Genomic DNA, 18459 nt, shown 5'->3' with positions numbered 1-18459 from the left:
AAGAGAATGAATTTATAGTATAGCCCCCAGTAGTGACAAACTTTAGAAGAGCATGCTATGTATATTTATAAAGCAAAACTTATAGAAACAGTATGCATTTAGTGCAGCATTCTTTGACAGTAGTAACTTAAAAAAAAGAAAAACTTGTCGCAGAAACAGTTTTAATAAATAATACTATTCAAGACAAGCACATTCAACAAAGGCAGACACATTTAAAAATTGTAAGTAGTGAATACATCTTGGAATGGAAACTCTGCTTTATCAGGGACTAGGAGATCAGCCAGGAAACACACAGTACCAGCAGTGCCTTCATACAAGCTCTCCGGGTTATCTGGTAGCCTTGCATCTCTAATGAACTCATCGGTGGTCATGAAATCAGCAAACATTTTGGCTCTATACAAATATTTCTCATCTCCTGTTAATCTATGCAGGAGTAAGAAGACATAGCCATTCCCACCTACTCCATGACAAATGCCAGGGCCCTTGCGAAGCAGTCCCTTCTGCCACACAATGTCCCCAGCCTTGACACAGGCATCATAAAATCTTTGGTCTTTGTAAATCAAGTAAGCTTTAGCCATGACATAAATAGTGCCAGATGCGCCATGGCACCAGTGCAGGAGTTTATGATCACTCAGGCCAATTTCCTCCATACAACATGGCCAGTTCCCTTCCTCAGTCTGCAATGAAGCAAGATACTCTACTGTTGCTTTGATGTCCTGAGCAGCAGATTTGTTGTATCTCAAGTAACCAGGCACAGACATTAGCATCTGTAAAATGAAGCTGACGCCATGCGCTGCTCCAAGATACTCTGTGCTGTAGTAATGATACATCAACGGACAAGGGCTCTGGTGTTTGGATGAGTATTCCCTTCCAGAAGCAACTATTATGTCACAGATCTTATATAACTCATCATTAGTGAAAATTTCTGTTTTAAGTTCACGACTCATCCACAGAATCCCAGCAAGATAGCCAGCACGTCCAACAAAGAACTCGTCTCCACCACACTTCAGAAACTTGGGGTTCATGTAATGCGAGTACAAAGACTTGTATATCTTCAGCATTTCGGCTGAATGTTCATCGCCTAATTCTTTGTAAAGAACAGTAGCCAGGGCGTAAGTGCCGGCATCGCCTAACAAAAATGAAGTCTTGTCTCCAGCTGACGATTCCAAAGCTGGCTTCAAGTACTCAAGGCTCTTCTGAAGGTACACAGACTTATTATCTGACAACAATGGGTTTTTAGACAGATAATAGAACATGTAGGACACCCCGGTGATGCCGACGTACAAACCTCCGTCGACATTCTTGCGAGAAGGATGCAGGCGTTTAGAAATGTTATTAGTATGCTCATGTATTTGAGAAGTTATCTCATCTTTATCGATCACTGTGGAACTTCCAGGCTTGAAGTCATCGTAAGGGTTTGGAAAAAATCGTACCATTCTATCTTCAAAGATAGATACAGAGGACAATAGGTCCGCTGTTAGCAAACTCTTAAAAGTACGAAGAACAGTTGAAGACACCTTTTCAAAACTTCTACGCATCAATGCAACTTTGTAGTAGTCTTTAAAATAAAATAATATAATATAAATTAGAAATAATTCTTCTAGCAAACCTTTCTATCGCTCAATCTGATGCGCTATTGTTTTGTTTTGTTTTGAGAAAATTCAGAAAATTTGACATTCATATATTGCAGTTTGACCAACATAATAGGGCTAAAATTGATGCGTTCATAATTCCTCTCTTGAACTCATATTTTAATACAATGATTTCATTACCGTATTTTACTGAATCATATCCATTGTCCCACTTTCATTGTTTAATTGAGATCTAATTATAAATTAAGTAGATTGCTATACAACTAAATGTAGCACTTAGTAATCCTAATTTTCCACTTAACTAGATAAGAAATAGATCAAGGCCGTTTGTAACCGTAACTAAGCAACTGATTTTAAAGTAATAAATTGTGATGGACCAAAACTGCCTTTTGTACGAATTATATTCATAAAATAAAATTGTATCAAATGGGGCCAACTGTTTCTTACGTGTTTTTGTAATCTTATTGTTATCTAATATTGTAGAATAATGCCTATTACATATAACCGTGGTAATGTAAGTAAATAAACGTGGTTTGTGTGTGATATGATATTATATAAATATGATAATTTCCTTATTTTCCCTTAAATCGATCGATGTGAGCCCAACTTGTATAATTATAATTTTATAAAGGTAAGGAAGATCGCGTTTCGAACAAGAGGAAGATCAGCACAATCCCTTGATGCTGGTGGCCCTCGTGTCGACCCTGGCGGCGGTGGAGACGGCCGCTTATTTCTTCAAATTAGACCTGCACTACCAGATCCACGAGCAGCATTCGCTCAGAGATCAAATACAACGCTGTCAGGGTAATTATACCAAACTTGAAGTTACAGAAACACTTTGCTATATAATAATAAATACTTAAGTACTCAGTAGAACTGAACGTTGCTATGACAAATAATTATTCCTAAATAAGCTAATTAGAATTTTCATTCAAGATTTTTTTTAAAAGTCACCAATATTCGTCAGATTTGGTATTTAGGGTATTTATGAAAATAACTCGTCTTACAGAAATGATTTCGTGCAGAAAGAAGATAGCAAAGATGAAACTATTAATCTGCAAGCTGTGGGCGAAGGAAAAGTTCAACTTTTTAGAACACCACAAGAAAAAGATCGGTTACCCGATAGGATCAGTCTTGACAGGTATTTATATTATTGTGCATATAAACATCAGAAAAATAATAACAGCACTTCGTTCTTAAATGGGCTGGGTAACCTACTGTAGTACATTTCATTGGCCTATTATTTGGCAATAAACATCTGGTCCACCTATCCACGAATGAAATGTTATGTGGCAAGACTATTGCCACTACTACGTACTGCTGTCCTGTAAATTATACGGTACTAACTATTCTAAGCACTAACTAAACACTTTTTTCAGGAGGGGCCTTTCATCGATACCTCACATAGTCGGGGAGCCCGGCTTACGACTTCTGTCATTACAACACAATCTAATAAACAGTTTGTCAGGGTTGTCTCCGTTAGATTTAGGAAAACTCGTGTTCCTCGATGTATATGACAACCAAATTGACAAAATATCTTCTTTAGAAAGGTTATTTGGATTACGAGTACTTTTGATGGGGAAAAATAGGTAAGAGAGTAACTTTAATAGAGCAATCTATTATTCTATTCTATGAGTAAAGAAAATATTTACTAAAAGTCAAATTAAATAAAATTTTACAGGATAAAAAGGATTGAAGGCCTCAACAATCTGATAAAATTAGAAGTTTTAGATTTACATGGAAATAGGATAGGAAAAGTTTGCGGTTTATCTAACTTAAGTGAACTGAAAGTGCTCAATTTAGCTGGTAATCAGATCAAATGTGTCGGACAAACGGATCTCCAGGGTCTTGTATCACTAAGAGAACTGAATTTGAAACGAAATCGTTTACGAAAGCTTCTTGGATTTCAAAATACGCCAAAACTACAAAAGCTGTATCTTGGTAACAACGATTTACAAAGGTAAGACACAATTGCCAATTACAACCTACCTTCCTACCTACCTACCTACCTACCTACCTATTTGATTTACCAATCAGGTACTTATTTAAAATTAATGCACTACATATATTTAAATGTTACCACTGTATATTTAACTTCCAGTGTAGAGGACATGTCGTCGCTTTCTGAGGCAGTTTCTCTAATCGATGTGTCTTTGGATGGGAATCCTGTGGCTTTAGGTGGAGATTGTGTGCCGTTCCTTGTCTCATACCTTCCTAATTTACTTACTTTGAGCAACATGCACGTAACTGAACAGGTAATATAAACAACAGATTATAATATTGAAATACTTCTAGAAAAAGTACTTAATCTTTCTTTATTTAGGTACGAAGAGCTGCTATGGCATGGCGAACTAATAAAGAAGCAGCACACGCTGCTTACTGCGCACTAGGTGGAGCCGCCCAACAAGAAGCCAGGCGAGATCAAATCATTAATAACGCACGTACCAATTGGGAACTGCTGAGGTTACCACTTTAGTTTTGATACTAACATATAAAATACTATTATTTAAAATGTTAATTTTAGGACTAAATTGAAATATTTTCTCTAGATCCGAAAATAAATGCTTCATACCTTCAACAAGTCCAACCAAGAATGTAGACATTGATAAAGAATTCTCTATAGACGCGACAGCAGTAATAACTCCACCTGGTGGACCTGAAACATTAGCTGAAGCGGCTGCACTTCCTGATGTGGTTGTGTCTCTACAACAAGCTGAAACCGAAGACTCCGACTGTAAAAACACTAGTAGTGATGCCAATGCTAAGGCAAGTACCGACATTGCGCCTAAAGCATCACCAATGAGAAAGTTACAAAGAAGTTCAACAGCTAGGAAACCGTCTGAAAGAAGAGTTAACTTCTCAGATAGAAGTGCTTCTCAAGATACAGATGCTTCTCACTCTACATCGACTAGTAGTGATTTAAGATTACCTCCTATACTCTTACCAATCATATCTTCTTTGGAAAACGTAAAACTTGCAGACAGTTCGGAACCGATTTTGAAACGTTGGGAAAGTATTTCAAGTGTTGATCCAGTCGTTGATTCTTCATTCAGTTCACTTCCAACATCGAGCAGTGACAGTGAAGAGGAGACGAAGAAGAGACCTATTCGTCGAATGGCAACGGCGTTGAGACGACGAGAAAACTTCAGTACCATGCGTTCAAAATCTGTCTGTGACCCCGAGAGTCGTAGGTCTAAATCTAAAAATTCAGATATCAGTGAAAATGCGAGCAACATATCAAGTAGCACGAATGTCGGTTCCGTTGCCAATTCATCGACTTCAGGGAGTGATCATAACAGCAAAGTATTGCGAAGGGAAGGATCTCTCAACAGTAGAACAAGCAGAAACATAAGGAGTGCAACAATATCACGTAGAAATGAAAGAGCATCGTCAGCAAACAGAGCATCTACGGCAAGAGCAAAATCAGTGAAAAACTTGAATTTAGCTAACTTCAAATCATCAGAACCTGTGCCGAAATCGTTGCCGGCTTCCAAAGATAGAGAACAAGGTAATTTATTTGAAAATAGTTTGTAATTGCTTCTCACAATCATTTCATCATTTGACTAATAACCTAGCATTCGTCTTTATTTTGCAGGAGTTGATTACTTGGTAGAAGTTTGTGACGGAGTGGTGAGTGCATGGGGTGCTGGAGCTGTGCGGCGTTTGGCTCGTGATTGGGATTGGGAACGTGCACGGACCGTCACTCGAGCGGCCTACCATTACGTACATTATAATGCAGTGGCTCAATCGCTGCCAGAGTTAAAGTCGAAGTTAGTATCATCATCGTAACTATAGTTTATATATTTAAGATTCTTAGCAATTGCTGTACCATTGTCTCTGCCCCTGGACACAGGCATAACTGTTATGTGAATAAAGTAATCATCAGTAAGAGAGAAAGACTTCTCTTACCATTCTGTTCCTAACAAAAACAGATAATAACTAATTGTTATGTGGGTAATGTTATCATCTATGTAATTTAATTTTTTATATTTTATAAGGTTCCCAAATGTTAGCCACATCTCAGTGCGTGCGACAGGGCTCCAATGGCTTGGACAATTACACGCTCTGGCGGAACTTCGAGGTGTTACTGGGCTTACAGTATTACCAGAAGGAAACCCGATTTATGCCAAAATATGGAGAGAATATGCTATTTATAGACTTGCTCATTGGGGACTAAAAGAGATTAATGATGAACCGGTGAGTATTTTTTATTTTCATAAACATGCAGAAATACAACATGAAACGAAATTTTGAGAAAGTTTATTTCATTTTCCCAGGTAACTGACGAAGAAATAAAGACAGCGAATAGGACATACGCAGGTCTCAGTGACATAGTTCTCAGAGCTATACCAGATGCTCCGTTGCAACCGTTGTTATCAAGACTAGGACGAAGTGGTAACAGTGCCGTAAGTGCTAAAGCTTGGTTAAGAGCTGCTGATCCTGCACTAAGAGACGTAATTGCAAAAGAAGCCTTGCAGTACAAAAAAGGAAATGTTTCACAGGTACATAAATTTTAAACCAAATATTTTAAAAAGTCTATCGTAAATTTGCATTTGTGTATTCTGTCAACGTGTTTGTATGTATGTTTGTATGGTTTATAATATCACAGGAGGATATGAGCTGGCGTGTCCGGGGACGTGGACAACTATCTCATGCCATCGATTTAGCTTGTGGTGCTGCACAAAGGCTGAGAGCTCTTGAAGTCCAATGGCCGACGATATTAGTTGAAATGATTGAAGACATTCTGAGAGACTTTGCACACATGGAAACACACGTAAAAGAACAAATGAAAATGTTGATGGAAACCATGTGAACTTGAATATAGTGTACTAGCTTAATTTAGAATTGAATTAGTGTCAAACGTCGCGCCGCCAAATATCTAGATTTATAATTTTATATTTCTGACATTAATAAAAATAGTTAATTGCATTAGTATAATTGTCACTAGATAGATAGATAGTTAATTGATCAATTTATTTATTTTAACTGATTGTGTAACGTATATTAATGCCATAATAATAATTTTCTTGTGGGCTAAGCACCCACAGACATGTTATTTTTATAAGTTTTCTTTACCTTTAACATTTTGTAGTAAAAAATACCAGTAATTTTGTCGACTGAACATTATGTAACTTGCTCAATATAGGTAGGAACTGATCAATTAATAGCATGTGTAGCATATTGTAGTAACTCAGGTGTTAAAACATTGAACTAAGTAGTCATTAGTTTATTAGTAAAATATTTTAAGTTACCTAATCAATAATACCAATAGTACTACTTAGGTGATGAACTGCCTTGCATGTGCCTCCTTGTTATAATAAAAACTATTTGTAACTAAGCCTTGATTCATTATAATAGCGTTATAAATAAATTCTCGCTGTAGCCATGATGTTAGTGCCGATAGATTTTAAGATGAAGAAGATTAAACAAAAGTAATAAAATATTAAGTTAATGTCTTTGGCGCCAAGTCAGGCGGAACCGATATCAGTACAAAAAACTAACTTGGCTCAGCAATATTATTTAGACCGCTCAAACAGCAAGTAGATGCATTGTTTACAGCGTCAATTCAGCAGTTTTATTTGGTAATTACTGAGTGATATGAACATAATTATAACTGGATCCCGTCAGGGCAAGATCGAAAAACCTTATTTAATTATTTTGAACGCAACATGAATCAATGCTGCCAATCTAATGAATTTAAATCTTTGACATTTACTTTATTTGTCAACCAAATACGTCAAATTGATTTCAGTAGTATCGTGGATCGTGATCTAAAATAATAGGTAAATTCATATTTTTATACGCGTGTTTGCTGTATAATGAATCAGTGATCTCACGAAATGGACGACACTGAGAGCACTACCACGTCTGCTGATGAGAATACTGGTAATTTGTGCGACAACCCTACAAGGGATACTTTGGCAGAAGGCTTGCTTGGTCTTTTGAAGCCTACTGTAGACCAACTCGACGACAGAGTTAGGGCTACGAGGTAACATTTTATTGAATAATATTGCTTTGCCCTTAATATGTAATATTTCAATTTGTATGACACCTTCAGTCTGATCGGAATCAAAATATTGATTTCAATCGCAAAATAAACAACACGATTATCTATTACAAAATTGATCATTCTCAATATAATTTTTATTTATTAATTAAAATACTTCTAATGGAAATAAACAACATTGAAATGATTTCCAGGATATCTCAATTGGAGTTGAAGCAGCAGATAGACTCTTTGAACGAGGAGTTGCAGAACGTGCGCGAGGCTTTGAACAACCATCCCGACTTAGACCCGTATGTGAAGAAGCTGATATCTTGCAAACACAAGGTCACTGTGGTGCTGAATGTGTTGCAGGCTTCACAGGTTCGTTTTATATTCAGAACTTAGCTTTAGTTCAGTAGTTAGTTTTACTATAAGACACTGTTTTGTATTTAGTGGGACCTTTGTATTTATTCAATATATACAATACAATAGTAGTATATAAAGAAAAGTTAATGCCATACAGTATTCTCTACCAGTTAACCTTAGGGTTTAAATAGATCTAAGGAGGAGGCGGGGCGCGTGAGAGAACGAACCTCTTCACGCCCCAGCCGTCGCGAGAGACACTCCGGGCGTCGGGGATCGCGCGACGATCTCCGGCCACCGTAAGTGCGGGTCTGCGGACGGCGAGCAAGGGTAGCTCGCCGCCCGACCAGAACCAGACCCGTGCGTGCGGCGCGTCGCGTTCTGCGCGCGCCTCAAAGAGCCATCAGACCACCACAGATGGGGCCCAGTAGGGCTGATGCCTAATCCGGAGCTGCGGACTACCTAGCGGATTTACCGGGGCTCCGGCTCGACGGGCAGGAGTAGGAACGGGGTGGTTTTTAGTCAGTAAGAGTCTGACACTCCCTCTCGCCTCGCCCAAGGCGGGAGAAGTCATTGGATGATTTTCCACACTGAAAAAAAATAAAAATAAAAAAAAAAGGGTTTGAATAGATAGTCTGTGAAAATAAGGTATGCATATTAAATTGTTGGTATATTTAATTAGTGGGACCTTTACATATGATGACTTATGAAGTAATTAAAACTTAAATGATTCAAATGATGTTAGGTATGTAATGTATGTTAGGATCATAGGAGGAAGAGGGAGTAATATTGTGTTTTAGTAAAAATTTAGACAAACCAGTGATGATTACTAAATCGTTTCTTATTTCTTTCCAGGACAGACTCAATGAAATAAGACGAATGGTGAGCAAGGAGAAGAGTGTACGCACTACAGTACTACCAGAGCAGCCACCTCCGGAGCCAGAACAGAGCACCAGCGGAGTGGTCACAGACCGAGGAAGCATAAACTGACACCATGGAGACTCCCTATCAGAACCACATTGACAAGGCTGACTTCGATCATGTGTACGAGCCTGCCGAAGACAGCTTCCTACTCATAGATGCCTTAGAGAAGGACCTAGAATATTTAAAGAAGAAAAACCCCACATTTTGTTTAGAAGTTGGGTCTGGGAGTGGCGTAGTAATAACAGCTTTTGGTATGGCCTTCCCACAAACATTTTGTTTGAGCACTGATATTAATTTTAAGGCTTGTGTGATGTCCAAGCAAACTGCGGCTTACAACAAAGTTAATTTAGATACATGTAACATGGACTTGATGAGTTCCTTTACTGATAATGTGTTTGATGTTATCATTTTTAATCCACCGTATGTGGTTACTGAGAGTGAGGAGTGTGGAGGATGTGACATTACGGCTAGTTGGGCAGGTGGTACAAAAGGGCGAGAGATTACCGACAGACTACTCAACATGATACCAAAGAAACTAGCCAATGATGGAGTCTTCTACCTTCTGCTTATTGAAGAAAACATTCCCGATGAAGTTGTTCAAATAATGTTTGATTATGGATATAAATCTGATGTTGTATTGAAGAGGAAGGTTCGAAATGAACAACAATTAGTTTTTAAGTTTTTTCGATAATGTTGTAATATGCAATATTTGTAGCCAGGTTCTTTGAATATAAGTTTCTTGCCCGGTTCACATGACATTGTCTCTTTAAAGCCAGTCAGACTCCAGCTGTCACACAAGAGCTGTAGTAACTATGGTCATGCAACAACAAGCAGCACATTACTACAGTTTTAATATTGAAATATTGTGAACTGGGCATCTGTCTAGTTATAAATTATAGCTAGCTTATAGAACTACAAACTACAATTTAAAATATTGCAGTCATTTTGTTGTATATTAAATAAGTATAAAAATAATATATTATAAAATATATGTAACAATATACATGTTTTTTAGCAAAATATGTTTTTTTTAATGCAGATTCTTTTTCACAGCATCTCCAAATGCTTTAGCACCCTCATCATTTTCAGCTGCTCCGGGCAATGAAGAACATTGATCTACCCATCTTACAATGGATGGGAATTCAGATATGTCCCAACCAACAGCCTGAAATAGAGAACAATAAAAATCAGTACATAAATAATTAAATTCAATTAAAGAAATTATAAAAGAATAAAAATTACATGATAGTACACATAGGTAGTTATAGATCTACTCATACTTTTCTCTTTTCTGACCACATCCTAACTAATATATGTATTTTTTAAATGTTGTTTCACAACAAGTATGCTATCTTACCAGGATACTGCTCACGGAAGCATATATAGATGTGTCTGCAATAGTAGGTTGGTCACCAGCAACCCATTTACTGTCTTTCAGGAACCGATCCAAGAATCCCAGAGTAACATTCAGATCATCCTTCAACGGCTTTTTTATTTCTGTTTCCCCAAGAAACAATATTGGGAACTGCAAATATAAACAGACCATGACAACATTAATAAAATTTAAAATAATAAATTAAATAATTCTTATTGTAAATGTGGAGTTTAGTCATTGAAATTAATGTTTACGTACACAAATTGCCCTGATCTTCACATACAAAGAAGAACTATCGAAATACAGCCTCTGATTGACCAATGCGCGCTTTTTCAAATCTTTTGGATACAGACTGTCATCCTTCCCATACTTATCGACCAAGTAGCCTGCAATAGCACGACTCTCCCATAAAACGAACCCATCATCGTCTAACGTAGGAATACAGTGCTGAGGATTTATTTTCAAAAAACTTTCTTTGAACTGTTCCTTTTGGAATAAATTAATTATTTCAACTTCCACCGGGGCTTCTACGGCTCTGGCTGCAAGTAGAGCTCCACGAGAAGGCCCGCTGATAGGAAAATGGTAGAGTTTCACAGACATTATTAGTCAAAATAAAAGCTCTTCAATAAAGTTAAAGTGGAAAGAGATTAAAGCGAAAGTTGCTTGACATGTTCAAGTACTTAACTGAGTGACTTGACTTTCGAATTTTCGTTTCGAAACAAATAATTGCTTTGACTCTTTAGTATTATGATGTTATATAATTTAAAGAGATGCATATTATGTATTTTATATTTATTTTTATCTAATTGTATTTATCAATATAAATGCAATTAGATAAATTTTAAACAGACGCAATTTTAAATTTAAATTCCTTGGCTCTCCTCTATATTCCATCTGGCTAGCTATCAAAAGCAAAAACTGTCAGTGTCATATAGCCAAAGGACTTTTTGTTTATATTTTGAATAGTACTTATTCATTTTAAAAACAATTTAAATTACGTGCTTTTATAAGATAAAAATGACTACAAATATTTGTAGAGTTTGTTTAAATCACGAATACTTAGTGAACATATTCAAAAAAGTAAACTTCCTTACTATATCTGCTAAATTAATGTCTGTAGCAAAAGTGCATGTAAGTTTACTCAAACATTGTTACTCAATAGGATGATTGATAAAATAACAGTAAATTAAAAAGCGAAACAGTAAAGTTAAAACTGCTTTGTTCATTCATTAAATTCAATATGTTGTATTGTACTTTGAACAAGTCATATTTTAGCAGAATTGTTTATAATTTTACAAATTAGTTTCTATTTAGACACTGATGTAACGTACTTATTTATTTAACTACTTCATTAATCAATTTTATTTTAGATAGCATCAGGAGATGGCCTTCCAGAAACAATATGTTCAAAATGTGTTCAAAAACTAGACAATTGCATAGAATTTATAGAACTATGTGAATCCTCTGATATGAAACTGAGGTCTTTACTAGAAAATAAGACCACAGACGCTAAATTATTGATAGGAAATATAAGGATTAATAATTCAAGAAATGACAACTTTATAACTGAAAATGATGGTTCATTGTCGCCTAAGAGCGAGGCAGAGAAACTGTTTATAGATGAAAGCATAGATCACAGTTTAATAGACCAAACAACTTTAAATGAAGAGTTCCTAGAAAATGAAATAGTAGTGAAAACAAAAATAGAACATGATACTGCAAGAATAGAAAACAAGAAGTCTCGTAAACAACAATGTTTTACTTGCGGTAAAGTTGTATCTTCTAGGCAAGTAATCAACCATATTGTATGTTTTTAAGTGTATTTATCAAAGAATAGGAAGGCATAGACGATAGTAGTAGTATATACTATTGTATATGTCCTAATGTCCCTAACTATTGTTAAGGACATTAACATGACATAATATTACACTCTAGACCCCAAAAAGAAAAGGTCTCTCAACAAAAAGATAACTATTTATGCAAGATGACAAAAAAAATCCTTTAATTAGTCGCTTACATTTATATAACATAAGTGATCCAAACAGCTTCAGTAATTGGTTAATAACTCTTGTGTGCATGAGAAGCAAGACAGCCCCAGTCTTGCTTCTCATTATGTATTTACATTATAATATACTTGTTACCAGTTATGTATTCACATAATATTAATTAGGGGCATATAAACTGGGTACAGATTCAATGCTGAAAAAAAACTCAATATGTTGTTACTTATTTGCTTACCCCGGGAATTGAACCTGCGCCCGCGACCTCGTTGCTCGGCAGTCGCACTTACAATCATTCGACTAAAGAGGAACCTGGAAATGAATCAACAAACAAATAAATATCGAATTATTTGAAACTAATCGATCTTAGAAACTAGTTTCTTTTATAATAATGGAATGAAAGAAACGTACCAAAATGTTACTTTCATATTGAGCAACACTGCAGGTGTTCTACACCTTATTTTTAAAGGGCAACATTTTAGATAAAAAGTAAATGTCAATTTTGAAACTATCAAAGTCAAACTTTTGTGTGATGTATTTTTGTAGCAATCTTGATTTCCTTGTAGTTCTAAATTAAATATTGAACAGATTCTTATTAAATATAAAATGGATCAGCCATATGATGTAGCCTTTACGGAAATGATGAAAACATTTCTACGTTGTGGCGATAATGCCCAAAACACAGTTAAACGTTATTGCGCGGAATTCGGAGTACGAGTTTCTGAAGAAACGTTGGCTACTCTTGTTCAAAATTTCCTCGAATACGGTATTTTTACACGTCCCAAATTGGAACTAGGATGGAGCAGGTACCTTTAGCTACATGTTATAAACGTTAACGGCCTGTTTTGATCACGTATTCGTCACTTTTTTTATTACAAAACTTTTTGTTGTTAATGTACCGTTACCACAACTTTTCGCCGTAGATTTATAAACAAAGTTTTTAAAGAAAACTTAGTGTAGTTTATTATTAGGTGACTAGAATTTTTGCTGCTCCTGAATTTTCGCAACTAACATTTTTACAGGCGTCTTTTCAGGTTTCGCCTCAAGACCCATATGCAGACTCACACAGGAGAGCGCCCGTACACCTGCCCCCATTGTAACAAAAACTTCTCTCTAGCACAGAACTTGAAAGTGCATTTGCGAGTGCATACGGTGAGCAATTACTGTATTATGTTGTTTATCTGTCACCTTTATTTAATCATAACTTAATAATAAATCTTTATTGTCTAATCAACACAAATGAGTCGACTAGTTTCAAAGTCGGTAATCTTTAGAAATTTGTCAAAAAACACCTAACTTGGTGTTAGTAGTTTTTAAGATTACAAAATTACTTTTATTTTCTTAAATAATTAAATGTAATAATAAGGATTGATGTTTACTATTAAAGAGGCCAGTGTTAGTTAAAGGTGGATTATTATGTACTAAATAAATAAGTAATACATAATTATTGTAATTTCCAGGGTGAGAAACCACTGCTTTGTCCTATATGTGGAGACGCGTTTGCTCAGTCTGCTGGATTAGCCGCACATAAGCGCAAGCACTCAGGAATATTGCCCTATGTGTGCAAACTATGTCCCCGCTCCTTCCGTACCATTGGACACCTTCAGTACCACACACGGTAAATATAATTAATTTAGGGCTGGCATGTTCTAAGAATAAAAGCCCCTAAGAAAATGGATTTAAAAAATATTATTAATTAATTTTTTCTCTCCTAGTTATTTACTGTGATTTAGTTATTTAGTTAGTTATTTCTCTAGTTATTTACTGTGAAAGCTGGGAATATATTTTTTTTTACTGCACGCACGGGTCTGGTCTGGGTCGGGCAGCGAACTACCCTTGCTCGCTGTCCGCAGACCCGCACTTACGGTGGCCGGAGATCATTGCGCGATCGGCAATAAAAGCCTAGACTTCTTTGATATTATAATATTTTACAATAATTTTGTAGCTCAAGTTAAATGTTAAGGCAAGATTAAAATTATATGAGCATACAATTTTAAGCATAAATATAGTAAATTTCTTTTCTTTAAAAAAAAAAGCATAATTAGGTTGTATAAAATTTGTAATTTTTTCTTTATTTATTTCAGGCGACATACAGGCGAAAAAAATTTCGAGTGTGATACATGTGGTCGTGCATTTATTACGCGCAGTGATTTAAAGCGACATTTACTGACGCACACAGGCGCCCGCCCTCACGTGTGTTGTATCTGTGGAATACGACTCAGGCGCAATGCCGACGTAAAAAGGCACATGCAACTTACACATAACAAAAGTGTCTATACCTGTGCTCATTGCCCAGCAGATTTCTTAAAAAAAAGTGAACTGGAAAAGCATGTTAAAACTCATGCAAATTAAAGTTCAAATTCCTTTATTTATTTTTTAATTTTGCTACTTTGTTTGTATAAGACTTACTAGATTATAACAGCTATTTGTTTTGTTTCAAGTGTTTAATTATTATTTATTGTGATTGTGTATTTGAGTGTGATAACTCTGCTTATCACATAATACTTAGTGTTAACAATTTAGGACTGAAGTACGGGCACACAGGTTTTAGGAAAATTTTGTATTTAACACTGTTTCATAGAATAATAAATATTATTAATTTCCTTAGTCTATAAGTGATATAATAACACAATATGATGGTTGCTAAAAGAGATTTTCAATAATTTTGATAAAAACATTTTTTTAAATAATAAAAATTATTAAAAAGTATTGAAAATACTGTTGTGATGTGAAACATTAAATAATAAATGTATTTTGATACACCTGATGTTTTAATTTTTATGATATAGGTTTGCCAAACCTTTTTTTTCTAAATCTAACTGGAATTATTCAAAATCCTAACTAGATTTATACCTAACTAGCAAACCTGGCGAACTCCGTTTCGCCACCAATGTAAAATGTTGAATTTTCTTTACTACAAACCTCACGGACCCCGAGACCTTTCCAACGAATGCAAAATCGCGGAAATCGGTTCGCGCGTTCTGGAATTATAGCGTCAGGAAGGAAAACCTGACTCACCCAGCGGCTTCACCCACGTCCTCGTGGGATAAGAAGTAGCCAAGTAAACGTGTTATTCCTGATCATAATCTATCCCTGTTCCAAATTGCATTCCGAACCCTTGACCCATTTGGACGTGGTTGAAACACAAACTCGTCTTAAATTTTTCAAGTAATAAAAAAATTAAGGTCCCACTAAAAGTATGTCTGTACTTAACAATATTGTAAGAAGAAAACATTGTTTTTGTTATGTATACAAAAACTAAGGAATCAAATTTTAAAAAATAAGCTAGGTAGTCCGCAACTCCGGATCAGGCATCAGCCCTACTGGGCCCCATCTGTGGTGGCCTGATGGCTCTTTGAGGCGCGCGTGGAACGCGACGCACCGCACGCACGGGTCTGGTTCTGTTCGGGCGGTGAGCTACCCTTGCTCGCCGTCCGCAGACCCGCAATTTTGCGATACTTAAATAATTAATATTTGGTCGAATTCACCAAGGACTTTGAAATTTGTTTAAAAACCGGTAAGTATAATATTCGATTTATATTTACATGTCGAGAATATCATCTGTAGTTTGTTGGAACTTACCGGTTTTTAAACTTTTATTTTTAAATTCTGGCAATGGCAACACTTTAACATTCAATATTCGAATTTTGAAATCGTTAACGCTTCTTCAGTCGTGTTTGTTACGAATTCAAGTTTCTTTGTGAGTTTCTAGAAAACTGAGCAAAGTAATTGTTGTGTAAACAGCGTTATTGTATCTCCAAGTTTAGAGATATCTTGAAAAGTATTTGGTTTCTTTTAAAACAGCTAATTGTTTGCATACCGGTTGTTTGAAATTCTGTGACTGTCATCATGTCTGGAAGAGAAATTTATTACTCTGAGAAATATTACGATGAAGAACACGAATACAGGTAATGAATTCACTTAATTCATAGTATTAAAACTACGACCGAAGTAAATACAGTATTTAATATAACCTATTCATTATTGATGTTTTGTGGGGGCTCCAATGGGGTTCAATTGCTTTCTGATCTGGGTTTCTAATAGCAATGTTTAAAATCTTCCTATTATCCTCTCTATTTCAATTCTAATCTCTTGTTTGTAAAGGTTTGATTTGATCAGTCACAAAGTATTTAATGTTCATGCTGGTCAGCCTTGGTTCAATGGCATTCTAGTAAGTTCTCTTTTCAAAATGTATTTCTTCAAACTTTGGTTATTGAGTATTCTTAACTTTACTAGAAATTTTAAGCCAGTTATAAAGATCTGTAAATTAAATATTGATACATTACTTATTCCTATTTATTTATCCAAATTAACTCATTGCGCAGATGTGATGAAAGAAAATTTAATTTGTAAAGTACTTTTTTGTTGATATTATATTTATATCTTGTATGAATAAACAAACTCCTTATTAATGATATTATTATCTTTTCAGGCATGTAGTTCTTCCAAAGGAGATGGTGAAGCTGGTTCCCAAGAACCATTTGATGTCGGAGCAGGAGTGGCGCGGTATTGGTGTGCAGCAGAGCCAAGGGTGGGTGCACTACATGACACATCAACCTGGTAAGTAGAATTTATAAAATAAACTTTTTAGTTATACTTATAGATGATAGACCATTTTGCACATTATTGAAAGTGACCGAATCCAAAAACTGTAAGTAGTGGAAATGAGCCGGAATGTTCAGAAAATTATAGTATTGTATACATTTTAGTATATCTCTTCTGTATTCCATGACATAATGATTTTGGATTTATGGATTAGTTCTGGTTGTAAGTATGTTTTATAACACCAGTTTATGATAAAATCTAATGTTATACCTAGAAATTTTCGGTTACGTCACTTTCATTCTAAGGGTGTGATTTGTAATATTTTTATTATACATTTATTTTTAATTATTTCATTTTAATTATTCAAATACTTATCCCATATAGATATATGGGATCTCATGAAATTGATGTTTGCTATTTATGTAACATAATTTTGATGGTAAACAATTATCAAAGATAATGTATTGTTTATTATTTTCAACATTTTTCTAATTGTATTCTATTTACGATGCTGCTTTGTTATTGACAACAACATTTTATTTTGCAGAACCTCACATCCTGTTATTTAGGCGAAAGAAAGAAAAGAAATGAAGTGAATAGAAAGCAGGTGGCGCAAGGTGTAAATGTATAGTTTTTACTGATATTAGGATTAATACTAGCTTTAATTGATAACGCCCATCCAACCAATTATGAATCTCTTAATTTTCAGACAAATATTGTTGAATAAAAGACAAACAGTAACTATTAACTATGTAATGATAAATGTTTGATACCTGGCTGATTCATATTTGTAAATTTTTAAGGATTCAATAGAAATGTTTCATAATATTATGTCTAATTGATTTGTGTTTAATATTTTAATTATTGATGATCACATTACCAGCATATTCAAAATTTGATTCATAAGAGTTGGTCAAAATTTGTTCACTTTTATGATTTCATATTTCAATAATGCAGTAAGTTGACTCTTGTTAGTTCGAAAATCGATGTTTGGGTTGTCCAATTTCTGGTACTTACCCCTGCAAACTCGGAGATATTTCTGTCCCATTCTCTCTGCAACTTTCAATTATCGAGAGTTTGACGCTGATGAGTTCCAATAAGTCATTTGGTCAGCTATGACTTTTTGTTTGAATTACCGAGTGCAAAAAAGTGCACAAAATTGAGTTTGAAATATAAATAAATTTTCTAGGGGCCTTGTAATAATAACTACAAATTACTAAGAATTACCGAGAGTTGACTGTATTATTTTTGACATTATAATGTTACATGTCTGGGACTCTCAACTAGCACAGTATAGTACCTACTATCAATATATGGGCTTCTCTGATCTTCATTCCATAATTATTAAGTTTTGCCAAAAGAAGCATGGATCTAGATCACAAAAGAACATACAATTTACTTTGAAATTAGTACAATAATTTTTTTTTTTCTTCTAGATCTGTGCTTGCTTTTATTTCTTTTAATAGTCATTATTTTTTTAAGTAAAACAAGTGTTTGCGCCATGACATTTTGGTAGTTTTAGTTGTGTGCTGCATCTGTTTTAATATTATTTGCTAATAGGCATACATACTTATTTTGTTTTAATCATTTTCCTTAATATTTCTTATAGATTGTAAATAACGGAATTAGTTTGTCTTGCAACATTTAATCAGTAAACCTAACATGTTTTGGAAT

The 18459-nt window shown here is 35.1% G+C and overlaps 7 protein-coding genes across 9 annotated transcripts; 5 read left to right on the top strand and 2 right to left on the bottom strand.

Annotated features, from left to right (window-relative positions):
- Positions 1 to 144: 144 nt before the first annotated feature.
- Positions 145 to 1670, bottom strand: LOC118265779 (lanC-like protein 3 homolog). Its single transcript, XM_035578944.2, has one exon. The coding sequence runs from the start codon at positions 1536 to 1538 to the stop codon at positions 213 to 215; it is 1326 nt and encodes a 441-aa protein (XP_035434837.1). The 5' UTR covers positions 1539 to 1670; the 3' UTR covers positions 145 to 212.
- Positions 1671 to 1943: 273 nt separating this feature from the next.
- On the top strand, positions 1944 to 7500 carry LOC118265769 (leucine-rich repeat-containing protein 49). Its single transcript, XM_035578929.2, has 12 exons — positions 1944 to 2106; positions 2224 to 2396; positions 2602 to 2733; positions 2972 to 3181; positions 3274 to 3552; positions 3694 to 3847; positions 3916 to 4055; positions 4142 to 5100; positions 5188 to 5362; positions 5591 to 5789; positions 5870 to 6094; positions 6202 to 7500. The coding sequence occupies exons 1-12, from the start codon at positions 2080 to 2082 to the stop codon at positions 6403 to 6405; spliced, it is 2877 nt and encodes a 958-aa protein (XP_035434822.2). The 5' UTR covers positions 1944 to 2079; the 3' UTR covers positions 6406 to 7500.
- On the top strand, positions 7394 to 9885 carry LOC118265805 (SNAPIN protein homolog). The gene is made up of 3 exons (XM_035579003.2): positions 7394 to 7581; positions 7794 to 7959; positions 8797 to 9885. Exons 1-3 carry the CDS (start codon positions 7433 to 7435, stop codon positions 8929 to 8931), a joined length of 450 nt encoding a protein of 149 aa, XP_035434896.1. The 5' UTR covers positions 7394 to 7432; the 3' UTR covers positions 8932 to 9885.
- On the top strand, positions 8936 to 9885 carry LOC118265804 (methyltransferase N6AMT1). The gene has a single exon (XM_035579002.2). It carries the CDS (start codon positions 8936 to 8938, stop codon positions 9554 to 9556), a length of 621 nt encoding a protein of 206 aa, XP_035434895.2. The 3' UTR covers positions 9557 to 9885.
- On the bottom strand, positions 9791 to 10935 carry LOC118265803 (glutathione S-transferase 1-like). Its single transcript, XM_035579001.2, has 3 exons — positions 10499 to 10935; positions 10223 to 10390; positions 9791 to 10030 (listed from the first exon to the last, which is right to left on the bottom strand). The coding sequence occupies exons 1-3, from the start codon at positions 10838 to 10840 to the stop codon at positions 9896 to 9898; spliced, it is 645 nt and encodes a 214-aa protein (XP_035434894.2). The 5' UTR covers positions 10841 to 10935; the 3' UTR covers positions 9791 to 9895.
- A 235-nt stretch (positions 10936 to 11170) lies between these two features.
- On the top strand, positions 11171 to 15002 carry LOC118266001 (zinc finger protein 32-like). Of its 3 annotated transcripts, none has more exons than XM_050695190.1 (5): positions 11171 to 11371; positions 11611 to 12026; positions 13275 to 13392; positions 13701 to 13858; positions 14325 to 15002. In XM_050695190.1, the coding sequence occupies exons 1-5, from the start codon at positions 11258 to 11260 to the stop codon at positions 14590 to 14592; spliced, it is 1074 nt and encodes a 357-aa protein (XP_050551147.1). In that variant the 5' UTR covers positions 11171 to 11257; the 3' UTR covers positions 14593 to 15002. The 3 variants fall into 3 exon arrangements, with proteins under 3 accessions (XP_050551147.1, XP_050551146.1, XP_050551148.1); XM_050695189.1 differs by having other exon boundaries at positions 13263 to 13392; XM_050695191.1 differs by having other exon boundaries at positions 11243 to 11320; positions 13263 to 13392.
- Positions 15003 to 15871: 869 nt separating this feature from the next.
- LOC118266487 (cyclin-dependent kinases regulatory subunit) lies at positions 15872 to 18162 on the top strand. The gene is made up of 3 exons (XM_035579961.2): positions 15872 to 16148; positions 16673 to 16800; positions 17333 to 18162. The coding sequence occupies exons 1-3, from the start codon at positions 16090 to 16092 to the stop codon at positions 17374 to 17376; spliced, it is 231 nt and encodes a 76-aa protein (XP_035435854.1). The 5' UTR covers positions 15872 to 16089; the 3' UTR covers positions 17377 to 18162.
- Positions 18163 to 18459: the final 297 nt, after the last annotated feature.

The sequence above is a fragment of the Spodoptera frugiperda genome, chromosome 7, assembly GCF_023101765.2.
Source record: "Spodoptera frugiperda isolate SF20-4 chromosome 7, AGI-APGP_CSIRO_Sfru_2.0, whole genome shotgun sequence".
NCBI lineage: Eukaryota > Metazoa > Arthropoda > Insecta > Lepidoptera > Noctuidae > Spodoptera > Spodoptera frugiperda.
Note: the sequence above shows the minus strand (reverse complement) of the source record. Positions and strands in the feature narration are given on the sequence as shown.

Coding starts and splice junctions, on each gene's coding strand:
- LOC118265805 (XM_035579003.2), top strand. CDS start 7,433: ATGGACGACACTGAGAGCACTACCACGTCTGCTGATGAGAATACTGGT. Junction 7,582..7,793: donor GACAGAGTTAGGGCTACGAG/GTAACATTTTAT, acceptor AATGATTTCCAG/GATATCTCAATTGGAGTTGA. Junction 7,960..8,796: donor ATGTGTTGCAGGCTTCACAG/GTTCGTTTTATA, acceptor ATTTCTTTCCAG/GACAGACTCAATGAAATAAG.
- LOC118265769 (XM_035578929.2), top strand. CDS start 2,080: ATGCCTATTACATATAACCGTGGTAAT. Junction 2,397..2,601: donor TCAAATACAACGCTGTCAGG/GTAATTATACCA, acceptor CTCGTCTTACAG/AAATGATTTCGTGCAGAAAG. Junction 5,363..5,590: donor CTGCCAGAGTTAAAGTCGAA/GTTAGTATCATC, acceptor ATATTTTATAAG/GTTCCCAAATGTTAGCCACA.
- LOC118266487 (XM_035579961.2), top strand. CDS start 16,090: ATGTCTGGAAGAGAAATTTATTACTCTGAGAAATATTACGATGAAGAA. Junction 16,149..16,672: donor GATGAAGAACACGAATACAG/GTAATGAATTCA, acceptor TTATCTTTTCAG/GCATGTAGTTCTTCCAAAGG. Junction 16,801..17,332: donor CTACATGACACATCAACCTG/GTAAGTAGAATT, acceptor TTTATTTTGCAG/AACCTCACATCCTGTTATTT.
- LOC118266001 (XM_050695189.1), top strand. CDS start 11,258: ATGACTACAAATATTTGTAGAGTTTGTTTAAATCACGAATACTTAGTG. Junction 13,393..13,700: donor TGCATTTGCGAGTGCATACG/GTGAGCAATTAC, acceptor TGTAATTTCCAG/GGTGAGAAACCACTGCTTTG. Junction 13,859..14,324: donor CACCTTCAGTACCACACACG/GTAAATATAATT, acceptor TATTTATTTCAG/GCGACATACAGGCGAAAAAA.
- LOC118265803 (XM_035579001.2), bottom strand. CDS start 10,840: ATGTCTGTGAAACTCTACCATTTTCCTATCAGCGGGCCTTCTCGTGGA. Junction 10,391..10,498: donor TGAAGATCAGGGCAATTTGT/GTACGTAAACAT, acceptor TTATATTTGCAG/TTCCCAATATTGTTTCTTGG. Junction 10,031..10,222: donor CTTCCGTGAGCAGTATCCTG/GTAAGATAGCAT, acceptor TCTCTATTTCAG/GCTGTTGGTTGGGACATATC.
- LOC118265804 (XM_035579002.2), top strand. CDS start 8,936: ATGGAGACTCCCTATCAGAACCACATTGACAAGGCTGACTTCGATCAT.
- LOC118265779 (XM_035578944.2), bottom strand. CDS start 1,538: ATGCGTAGAAGTTTTGAAAAGGTGTCTTCAACTGTTCTTCGTACTTTT.